This window comes from Papaver somniferum, chromosome 1 (genome assembly GCF_003573695.1).
Source record: "Papaver somniferum cultivar HN1 chromosome 1, ASM357369v1, whole genome shotgun sequence".
NCBI lineage: Eukaryota > Viridiplantae > Streptophyta > Magnoliopsida > Ranunculales > Papaveraceae > Papaver > Papaver somniferum.
The window spans coordinates 98,877,880-98,890,266 of record NC_039358.1 but is presented as its reverse complement, the minus strand read 5'-3'; the positions used below and the strand labels follow the sequence as shown (position 1 = coordinate 98,890,266).

At 35.4% G+C, this 12,387-nt stretch overlaps 1 protein-coding gene across 1 annotated transcript; it reads right to left on the bottom strand.

Moving 5' to 3' along the window:
• Nucleotides 1-224: 224 nt before the first annotated feature.
• Nucleotides 225-3,793, bottom strand: LOC113348051. The gene is made up of 8 exons (XM_026591749.1): nucleotides 3,664-3,793; nucleotides 2,722-3,584; nucleotides 2,251-2,562; nucleotides 1,757-1,974; nucleotides 1,505-1,588; nucleotides 1,124-1,447; nucleotides 948-1,047; nucleotides 225-866 (listed from the first exon to the last, which is right to left on the bottom strand). The coding sequence occupies exons 1-8, from the start codon at nucleotides 3,791-3,793 to the stop codon at nucleotides 225-227; spliced, it is 2,673 nt and encodes an 890-aa protein (XP_026447534.1).
• Between the last annotated feature and the right edge of the window lie 8,594 nt (nucleotides 3,794-12,387).

Here is a 12,387-nt window from a genome sequence, read left to right as displayed (position 1 = left end):
AAGTTGTAAAGTACAGTAGTAGAAATTTCAATTGAAGTTCCATATGAGACACGGATAAAATGATGTTATTCATTTTACAAAGAATAAAGCACGCAAACATACAGAAAGCATGCTAAGGAACAGGATTAAACATAAGTTCCATCTTTATCGTTCTTTCAATATCATGTCACTAACCGAATAACCACAGATTAAAGGAAATAAAGCGATGTACCTGCGGGAGTGTGTCATTTTGGCTTGCGTATAAGTAAACCTCGGCAGTCAGTTCGGAAGTAATCATTTCGGGATTCTTTACCCAAGTCTTGTGGATCTACAGACGGCAAGATATTATCATTCGCAGAAAAGATTACTGTACTGAATTCCTCATCGTTGCCATCGTCATCTCTATAATTTTTGGGAGGTGTCACAAAAACAATAGACTTTTTCTTATCTAACTGGTCTTTGACATAAAATACCTGCTTAGCTTGTGAGGCTAAAATAAAAGGATCATTTTTGTATCCCAACATAGTAAGGTCAACAATCTTGTAGCCAAGAGCATCTCTTTTGACCCCACGTTTATTATCAACCCAATTGCACTTGAACAGATGAACTTTTCTTTCACAGTAATCTAACTCCCATATCTCTTGCAAGACACCATAATAAGAGGCTTTACCATATGTAACATCATCATCTCTAGATATGTGCATGTCATTTGCTGCAACGCTAACCCCACTATTCTGGTGAATTCTACCATCACGGGATCTTGTGCGGAATAGATATCCATTGATGCGATATACAGTGTATTTCGTTACCTCGTAGTGCGGGCCGTGTGATATCCATCTTAAGTTCTCTGAGATACTTTCTCTGTCGTCTGCCAACTCTTTTTCAACCTGAAATTCATTATTAGGATGAACCTTGAGTTTAAAGGAATATAACACATCAAACAAGACACTTTTTCTATGACCTATTACCTCATTTTTTAACCAAGCGCCAAAAGTGTTAGAGTGCTCTTTCTCTAGCCATGCTCGCTTTTTAGTAGAATAGTTAGTTTCCAAATATAGCTTGTGTCGGCTGGTATGTACAATAACCAAATGTTATTATACTTTGTACAAAAAAAAAACAGGAAAAAAAACAAATTAATACTTACTCTATGTAAGGCTCAATTTCAGGCGTGTTCTGCATTACATAGAAATGTGCTTGTCTCAACTGTTCAGGGGTAACTATACACGGCTCTTCAGCTGATAACGGTTCTCCCTCCTGAGATGTATTATGCCTATCTAGTGGAATACCAATTGTCCTGATGCTTTTATGGTACTCACAATATATCTCAATCGTCTCTTCTGCAACATTCTCTTCGGCAATGCATCCACAAGGTTGATTCTTGTTTCGCACATGCCCCTTTATAACCTTCATACACCTTTCGAAAGGATACATCCATCGAAAGCAAACCGGACCGCATAACTTCACTTCCCTGGTAAGATGTACAGTTAAATGAATCATGATGTCAAAGAAGGATGGAAGAAAATACTTCTCTAGTAAGCATAACGTCACACAGAGATCCTCTTGCAATTTATCTAGCTCTTCCACCATGATTTCTTTGGCAGATATTGATCTGAAAAAGAAACAAAACCTGATAATAGCATATCTCACAGGTGTAGGCATAATTGATCGAATAGCGACGGGCAAAAATTGTTGCATAAGCATATGGTAATCATGTGATTTGAGTCCGATCAGCTTACGCTCTTTTAGGTTCACAAGGGTGGAAAAATCCGAACAATACCCTTCTGGAACTCTTAACTCGGATAGTGTCTCCAAGAATATGTCTTTTTCTTCCGTAGTTAATGTATAACATGCTGCGGGAAGTATCGTTCCTTTGTCATCTGTCTTAGGGTGTAACTCCGATTTTAACCCCAAACGCACCAAATCCTTTCTGGCGTTTAATCCATCTTTTGTATTCCCGTTGTGCAGCAACGTTCCAACAAGACTTTGTCCCACATTCTTTTCGACATGCATGAAATCAATACAATGTTGGACATCATTATAGCGCCAATATCTAAGTAGTCGCTGCCATATGTTGTACTTGCTCCAGTAAGTGGTTTCCCTGCCTTCCTCTTCCTCACCTGACCTATCGACTTCTTTTGATATTTTTCTGATGCGCTCAATTTTCGTTTTTCCGATGCGCTTCATCTTTCCACCTTTTCCAGGTGTAGCCTGCACGTCTTCCCCTTGAGTATTCGTCCCCTTCTTTCCCCATGAATTCTTTATACATTTTACCTCCTCATATATTTCTTCCCCGGTCATTGGTTCTGGAGCAGTCTCCCACTCTTGTTTTCCGCCAAATGCCCCCTTCTGCCTTCTGAACGGATGCTCATAGGGTAAAAATCTTCTATAACCAACATAAACATTCTTGTTTGAGTCATGAAGCCTAATACTGTGCGTTTTTTTACGACACACCACACAACCATGATATCCAGCGTAGCGACAACCACATAGTGTACCAAGAGCAGGATAATCGTTTATCGTCCACAAAACAACTGCACGTAGAGTAAACATTTCTTGGGCATATGCATCCCATGTTCTCTTTCCCTTCTCAAATAAGAATTGAAAATCTTTAACAAGAGGTTCTAAAAAGACATCGATGTTGTTTCCTGGCGCACCATCTATAAGTAACGACAACATGATGAACTTTCTCTTCATACACAGCCCCGGTGGAAGGTTGTAAATCACAACCAAAACTGGCCATACACTGTGATGTTTGGTGCCTGTGTTTACATCAACTCCATCAGCCGAAACAGCTAACCGCAGATTTCTTGGATCACCTTTAATTTCTGGGAAATTGTTATCTATCTCTCTCCAAGCATGTGAGTCTGCCGGATGACGTAAAACACCGTCTTTGTTTCTAGTGGTATCGTGCCATATCAAATCTTTTGCTGTGTGCTTCGATTGAAACAGCCGCTGAAATCTTGGGATGATGTCGAAGTACCACAATACCTTTGCTGGAACATTCTCGTAAACTTTACCATCCCTGTCAACTTTCCATCTGGGTGCTTTACAAGTAGGACACACTTTTTCATCCTTGTACTCATTCCAATAAAGAATGCAGTTGTTGATACATGCATGTATCTTTGTGTACCCTGAACCCATTGATTTCAATATTTTTTTTGCCTGATATGTACTCCTCGCCATTAAATTACCTTCTTTGGGAAGCATGTCCTTTAACAAGGGTAACAATTCATTAAAAAACATGTCTGATGCACCGTGCTTACTCTTCAACTTAAACAACTGCACAATTGCAGACAACTTTGTGAAGTTGGGACATCCTTCGTATAAGGGCTTTTCAGCATTTTCAAGTAACTTTTTAAACTTTATAGGGTCATCTGCGAACTCTTCTGCAGCCTGCATCATATCTATAGTGTCTGGAGCATCAGTGGGAGTTCCCATTCCAAAATCTTCGTCTGGAGCATCAGTGGGAGTTCCCATTTCAAATTCAGCGTGCATACCATTGTTGACGTTAACTGGCTTACTACTAGTTATTGCCTCATCCTTTTCCCCATGCTTATTCCAAATAGTATACGTTTGATCGATTCCATTTACGAATAAATGATCTTCTACGTCGCCAACGGAGCATGCACAGAGATTTAAACAATTTGTACACGGACACAACATAAGAAATTCATCATGTCTCACCCTCCTCCTTGAGATGGTTGACAGCATACCGCAGAAACGCCGCAACTCCTTCTCTATAACGTTTCTTCGTTCTATCAGTACTCATCCAGGATTTATCCATTCTGAAACGCAAAGAGACCAGTAGATCCATCAGTTGCACTCCAATGAAAGCAAAAACTGATAAATCAATTCAGAAATACAAGCTTAGCATTAACTAATAAATATGTTTCATTTCAAAATAATAGTTATCCCCTAACTTGACAATTTAGACATACAAGTCTTGAAATTACCAATAAATTCAGCACCATTTGAAACATAAAAAATTTATATGGACAAACATGGTAATAACAGATGAAACAGGCAATATGCAATTTCCCTCATACAAACCGATAATCATGCCACACAAACCCATAATCAGACATCCAGTATTAACTCAGGAAAATTGGTCTAGTACTTTCAGTAAATGGAGTCATTTCAAGTTTTGGAATAACACATACTGAAGGGTCTGTATGTCAGCCGCAGTTGGGAGATTTCGCGAGAATGAATTGCAGCAGCTCTAGGGTCAGTGTGTTTGTTAAATTAGAGTAAACACTGATCTGTGCTCTAATTGATTAACTTAGAAATCAAAATGTCATTTCAAATAAGTACTCTAATTGATTAACTTAGAAATATCAGATCATAAGTAGTATGTCCCTAGTTCTATAATTGACATAGTTGGCAACTTTTATATCTCTGGGAGCTCAAATCTTCTTCTTTAGACAGATGTGAAGTCACATCTGTCGAGAAAGAGCTCTAATGTTCATGAAGAATGATTGCACAATGACAATGAGAAAAAAAATACGAAGTACTTAACACTGGTGCATAGTACATCAAGGCTTGAAAAACATACCTATAAGTAACTTTGAGTCAGTTTTAGTGATTCTTTAAAAAAATGCCTTCCTTTTCTGGCTTTTCTCTCCTCGTCTCAAAGTGCTGATTTAGTAGAAATTAGATCCAGAAACAACAAATCCCAGGCAACTGTTGCAAAAAGTTAAGAATTTTATCATTGCAAATTTTCAAATTCTTCCAAAGGTCTTAACTGAAAATGCTCGAAACTGCACGATAGTATTATACATAAAGCAAATCACTAAATCTGTCTCTCATGGAACTGGAAACTCAATGCTTTCACTGAAGAATAATGACACCCCTGAAACAGATTGAAAACAAATACATGTACCTACAATACATCACCCATTTAGCTACAGATTCAAAAACAAATAGGATAACATCAACCATTTAGTTTTATGAAACATCACCAGATTGAATGAAACATCACCCATTCAGCTACAATACATCACCCATTTAGCTACCCATTTTACTAGTCCCTCTAATAGGATAACATCACCAGATAAGTTCTATGAAACATGCTCACAGATTCAACATGATGTACTGAACAACAAAGCAGTAGTGAGCACAGATTCTATATGTTGCAGGAAAAATAATAGACACAAACTTTAGTGCAGCGAAAAAGAATTTTAGTGCACAAACTTCAGACACAAACTTTACTCAACAGATTCTATATGTTGCAGGAGTTAACAACATTTCAGGCAAACATGGGGTATATCATTCAAGACAGAGCATGAAAAGTTCAGAGGTTTAACTAAATTACAATGAGGTTACAGTTCAACAAGCTATCATGATAATTATCAGAGATAATAACTTTAAGGTTTGAGAATGATACCTCCAGTATAAACTGGGTTTAGGCACTACCACATATTGTGATGCTCCTTCTTACCCCCTCCTTGGTTTGTATTTCAGCCTCACAAGTACCTGGTTGCTCAAAAGAGATTGTCAGGACTAACAAATTCAGAGAGCATCAATGTTGACTAACATCAAGGGAACCAGATGAAGCTAACACAGAGTGCAATGGGTTACAACAAAATTCAAAAAGCTAACATAGTAACACTTATTACTACGCAAAAATCATCTAGTATAATGAGAATTTCAGCAATCTAAGAATGAATGCTACAACATACCTAAGATGGGAGTAAATCAGACTGATTTTAGGGTTGAATCTATAGATATTCTAAAACATCAAGGGGCAATAATCCCGCCCAAAAGTTATTTCTTTTGATTTCAACCCCAAAATAAAAAGGTTAGGGTTCAAATAAAAAAATAATTGACTGGGATTATTACCGCTAGATGTTCTCAATATTCTTGATTTCATCAGATTTTCATCCTATGGAGGTGCAGAAATATTTCCAAAATTGAAGACTAAATCTTCCCTAAAAATCCCCTTATTTTCTGCCAGAATATCAGTTGGAGAATTTTTTTCCTTAAGATAGAGAGATATGGATGAAGTGATTTAGAGATTTTAGGGATGAACTGATAGGCGTACATGCCTGTTTGAGAAGATACCCATTTTACATTGTTAACATCAAAACCGAGCATGTGTTTGTCTTTTTTTTTTTAAAGTTAAATTATTTCCCCACACAAATTTAATTAAAATTAAATTATAGTTAATTATAAATTATTCAATTAAAATTAAATTATAAATTATTCGATTAAAATTAAATTAGTACTCGAACTCGTTCCGAATCGATCAATATTTCAGGTGAAGTGTCGAGTCTTGATTATGTAATAACTAAATTTTGATTATGTAATAACTAAATTTTTACGTGTCTCGATTCCAAAGGACGAAGTTCCGTTTTCATCAGTTTTACTCGAACTCGTTCCGAATCGATCAATATTTCAGGTGAAGTGTCGAGTCTTGATTATGTAACTAAATTTTGATCATGTAATAACTAAATTTTGATTATGTAATAACTAAATTATGATTATGTAATAACTAAATTTTGTCGTGTCTCGATTCCAAAGGACGAAGTTCCGTTTTCATCAGTTTTACTCGAACTCGTTTCGAATCGATCAATATTTCAGGTGAAGTGTCGAGTCTTGATTATGTAACTAAATTTTGATCATGTTATAACTAAATTTTGATTATGTAATAACTAAATTATGATTATGTAATAACTAAATTTTGTCGTGTCTCGATTCCAAAGGACGAAGTTCCGTTTTCATCAGTTTTACTCGAACTCGTTCCGAATCGATCAATATTTCAGGTGAAGTGTCGAGTCTTGATTATGTAACTAAATTTTGATCATGTAATAACTAAATTTTATTATGTAATAACTAAATTTGATTATGTAATAACTAAATTTTTCGTGTCTCGATTCCAAAGGACGAAGTTCCGTTTTCATCAGTTTTACTCGAACTCGTTCGAATCGATCAATATTTCAGGTGAAGTGTCGAGTCTTGATTATGTAACTAAATTTTGATCATGTATAACTAAATTTTGATTATGTAATAACTAAATTATGATTATGTAATAACTAAATTTTGTCGTGTCTCGATTCCAAAGGACGAAGTTCCGTTTTCATCAGTTTTACTCGAACTCGTTTCGAATCGATCAATATTTCAGGTGAAGTGTCGAGTCTTGATTATGTAACTAAATTTTGATCATGTAATAACTAAATTTTATTATGTAATAACTAAATTTTGATTATGTAATAACTAAATTTTTCGTGTCTCGATTCCAAAGGACGAAGTTCCGTTTTCATCAGTTTTACTCGAACTCGTTTCGAATCGATCAATATTTCAGGTGAAGTGTCGAGTCTTGATTATGTAACTAAATTTTGATCATGTATAACTAAATTTTGATTATGTAATAACTAAATTATGATTATGTAATAACTAAATTTTGTCGTGTCTCGATTCCAAAGGACGAAGTTCCGTTTTCATCAGTTTTACTCGAACTCGTTCCGAATCGATCAATATTTCAGGTGAAGTGTCGAGTCTTGATTATGTAACTAAATTTTGATCATGTAATAACTAAATTTTGATTATGTAATAACTAAATTATGATTATGTAATAACTAAATTTTCCGTGTCTCGATTCCAAAGGACGAAGTTCCGTTTTCATCAGTTTTACTCGAACTCGTTCCGAATCGATCAATATTTCAGGTGAAGTGTCGAGTCTTGATTATGTAACTAAATTTTGATCATGTAATAAATAAATTTTGATTATGTAATAACTAAATTTTTCGTGTCTCGATTCCAAAGGACGAAGTTCCGTTTTCATCAGTTTTACTCGAACTCGTTCCGAATCGATCAATATTTCAGGTGAAGTGTCGAGTCTTGATTATGTAACTAAATTTTGATCATGTAATAACTAAATTTTGATTATGTAATAACTAAATTATGATTATGTAATAACTAAATTTTGTCGTGTCTCGATTCCAAAGGACGAAGTTCCGTTTTCATCAGTTTTACTCGAACTCGTTTCGAATCGATCAATATTTCAGGTGAAGTGTCGAGTCTTGATTATGTAACTAAATTTTGATCATGTAATAACTAAATTTTTTATGTAATAACTAAATTTGATTATGTAATAACTAAATTTTTCGTGTCTCGATTCCAAAGGACGAAGTTCCATTTTCATCAGTTTTACTCGAACTCGTTCCGAATCGATCAATATTTCAGGTGAAGTGTCGAGTCTTGATTATGTAACTAAATTTTGATTATGTAATAAAAAAAAAGTAAAAAAAAAAAAAGGAAAAAATGAAAAAAAATTTAAGTAAAAAATGAAAAATAATGAAAAAATTTATGCCACATTTATGTCCAGCCCAGTCAATTACATGGTTTAAGCTAACACTCCAGCCCAGTCCATTACATGGTTTAAGCTAACACTCCAGCCCAGTCCATTACGATTTTACTTATGTTATTTCAAAATGCATCGAATAGGATGTCCATAGTAAATCTAACGGTGAATATATTTATCACAAGCCCAACCAATAGTTAGATTAATAGGGAAGAACCTCTTATCTTACGCTATGTAACACCTCAAAATTCTGTTCGTTTTATCTTTCCTCCTAAACCAGAGTTACAGAGCGGAGAGAACTAGAGAAACCTAAGCAGAGTAAAAAGGGGATAAAGTTCTAGGCTTAAAATCAGGGAAACATTGAGATTTGTTAGAGTAAAAAGGGAAATAGATTTCTAAAGTTTGGAAATATTTTTAGGTCTACCGTAGGATCAAAATCAAATGGTATTTTCTTAGGAGATTTTTCCGAAAAAAGGAAATCGTAGACCAAACTCAATCGATTTTTCAGTTCACCCTAAATAATTTTGAGCGGGATGAAAATGAAACGCAAAATATTTTCGGCGGGATTATTCAATCTGTGCGACTTTATAAAGGGCCGTATGGTGTTGAGGAATTGCATGGCTAAATCTTATAAAGGTATATCCTGTTCTCAATCTTTCTTTCGTCTAAAAAGCTTAGTTATTCAAACCCTAATTGATTCAAACCTTAATTTTTGAATCAGACCCAATTGATTCAAAGGTTAAGTTTTGACTCAAACCCTAATTCTTAATTTTTGATTCATTGAAAGCAGGGTTTATGCACCTGTTTATTTCTTATTAAGAAGAACAATGGTGTGCATGCATGTTTAAGCTTTTCCTATGTTATGCTTAGGATCTTTATGCAGATTGTATTCTAAGTTGCATAGTGGCTGGATAACAACTCAGTCTTCTATGGTTATGGAAATGCTATTCTTTTATGTTTTTTTCTTTCTTTTCCGATGAATCTGATTAATGTTTTTCACACTGCAAACAATAGTTTAAGCTTCTGTGGTTCTCCCTGAAACCACTCGACATCACATTCTTATCTCATTTAGCTGGCCACATTCTCTGTCGTGTATACTCCCGTGTCATTGACGTTTTGTATAATGGGATTATAATTATGTCAGAGCTAGGTCAATTGAATGTTATTCCTTGGTTTTTTATCTGTCTATTCTGATGAATGTTTTTCACATTGCAAACCAATAGTTTAAACTTCTGTGGTTCTCCCTGAAACCACTAGAAATCACATTTTTATCTCATTTTCATCAACTTTAGCTGGTCAGTAAGCTTCCATCTGTCGTGTATACTCCCGAGTCATTGACATTTTGTATAATGGGATTATAATTATGTCGGAGATCGGCATCCGTCGTTTGTTTTTAGGGAACTTGGTAGGTTTACTAATTGTGTATGTTTGAACTGGAGTCTTGCTTGAGTTCTTTCAATGCTCTAGTAAAAACCTCAGCGATTAATAATTTTTTAATTGTTATATCTTTAACAATTCTGAGACGGCATCCTGCTCTTGCATCTAATCATACTAATCAAGACCATGTTAGTACTGACATAATCAAGACCATGTTAATTGACTGTTATTTAATTTTTGCTTGTGTCTAGCTTAATAACTTTTGACTTTTGATTGAAAAGAATTCAGACCTTATTTGATTGAATCATATACATGTATATGCAGTTTCCTATATGACTACACAAGAGAATTCGAGTTGGGAGCCAGAGTATGATGATGATGAGTATGCTGAAAATGAGACTGCAGCCCTGGAGGCTCAAGCCTTGCAGAATTTAGGAGAGTCAGAGGATGAAGACGAAGATTCCGATGGTAGTCGCACCGGTTCCGATGGATAGCTCCAGTTCTGATGATGAATCGACTGAAAGTCCTGAACAGCCTGGTAATGCTATACTAGCTTGTCTGTTTTTGTTTGCTTTGGACTTAAAAAATATGAGTACACTCTTACACCATGTTTACTCTTATTTTGGGTTTTTGAACTATAAAAAGACACAGGAGCTCCAAACAATACAGTAGAGTCTAAGGAGAATAATGTTCGAGGTTTAACAAGATTGAAGAAGCTAAAGAAAAATTTTGACGGCGAGAAGCATGTGATAGAATTTGATAATTTTGGTCGATTTAAGGGGAAATATAAAGCTGAAATTGCTAGTTACATGGGTGTATTGGTACGTCGAGACGTTGGTCTAAGGCACTTGAAGTGGAAGGAAGTGAATTCAGTGATGAGGGATAAGTTATGGCACGAACTATTGGTATGTATATGCTGATCTATATTGATTTTTAATACTATATTTGTTTTAATTTGTTACCTGCCGTTAACATCTCCATATTTTGGCAGCGGTTTTATGAAATTGAGGAGACTATGAGAAGACAAATTATGAAATATTTTGGGGAACATTTGCGCAACTTCAGAAGAAAGTTGTATGTAAAGTTCATAGTGCCCAATTGGGTAAACCTGCTAAACTAAATACTGTTCCTAAACAATATCGTGTCATTGTGAACCAAGAACAATGGGACAAGTTCGTAAAGTGGAGGTTGTCTGATAAATGCAAGGTTGTATATTGCACGTTTTAGTTTGGAAATATTGATATTAATTTCATTAATTAGTCTAACTTTTTTATGAATGAAATTCTTTAAATCTGTATGCTCAGGAGTTGTCCATTAGGGGAGCTAAGGCGCGTAAGAACCACAAATATAACCACAGGACGGGAAGAGCAGGGTATGCAGGGCTGTTGGAAAAATTAGTAAGTCCAGTTTGTTATACAAAATTATTATTATTTCCAGTTTAAATTATAGTATTATCTATCTAATTTTTCTTCTTGTGTATTTTATAATTACTAGATTAATGAGAAAGAGATCCTTGAAGATGAAAATCCTTCACGGTCTTTACTATGGAGGAAGGCACATCAAAACAAAAATGGAGAATACGATGACGATGATGTTAGGGAAAAAGCAGCTCAGCTTGTAAGACGACTGAAACTATCTAGCTATTTGTTTTGTGCTTGAGTAAATGTGAAAATAATTTTGATTTAATTGATTATCACTTCTAATCCCTTAATTCTTTTTTTGTGCAGGAGGATTTTGATAAGCAGCTGGAAGATGGAACTTTGAGAAAACAACCAGGCAATGATTCTATCACCCTTGTGTTTGGGGAAGAACATGCTGGGCGTGTAAGATGTATAGGCAAGGGAGTGACTCCAACAACGTACTGGAACCTGCCACGGAAAGGAGCATCCAAGGAGCACATTGAACTGAAGAAACAACTGGAAGATGAAAGACGCGCGAACCAAATGGAGAGAGATAGGAAGGATGCAGAAATGAAGGAAATGAAGGCAGCAATGAAGGCACAAGAAGAAATGATGAGCAGCTTAATGTCTCAGCTAAAATCTCAAGGCATATTGAAAAAGAAAATCAAAAGCAAAAAGGCACGGGTATGTTTAACATCATCCAAGTAATTTTGATTAAGTATGTATTTCCTAATAATTCTGCAGTATCTAATATGTCAACTGCACTATATAGAAATCTCCTATTAGAGAGAAGTCTCTTATGCTTGAATTCCCTGTTACAAGCATTTCTCCGACTGAAAGGAATGAATCTAATACAAAGAAATGACCCTGAATCTGAAAATGTATCTCAGTCTACGGGATCGAAAGATAGTTCTGAACTCCAAATGGTATGTTTCTTTTGCAGGTATTTAAAATATATAGTGCTTTGAGAGTTCCATTTTTTGTTGATGTTAATATAGCGTATATTTTTGTAGTCTGGAAAATACAAACAAAAGTCTCCTGCATCTGAGCATCTACCCCTTAGTTCACCAGACAATTCTCAATCGAAAGACAAAACTGAACTTTCAACGGTATGTCCTTTTCACAGGCATTTAAGCATTTTGAGATTTGAATCTGTTGATGTCAATATAACATTTCTGTTTTGCAGATTGGTAAATGCAAACTGGCTCATGCTTCACTGAGAAATATCATTGCATGGGGTTCGGTTCTTCCATCAGTGCCAGGTCAGAAGGTTCATGGAGATCCACTCCGGGATGATTGTGTCAGAGTGACGGTTGAAAAGTCGATATTAAA

Coding starts and splice junctions, on each gene's coding strand:
- LOC113348051 (XM_026591749.1), bottom strand. CDS start 3,793: ATGGATCTACTGGTCTCTTTGCGTTTCAGAATGGATAAATCCTGGATG. Junction 3,585..3,663: donor CAACCATCTCAAGGAGGAGG/GTGAGACATGAT, acceptor TTGGCGACGTAG/AAGATCATTTATTCGTAAAT. Junction 1,048..1,123: donor GAAATTGAGCCTTACATAGA/GTAAGTATTAAT, acceptor TGTACATACCAG/CCGACACAAGCTATATTTGG.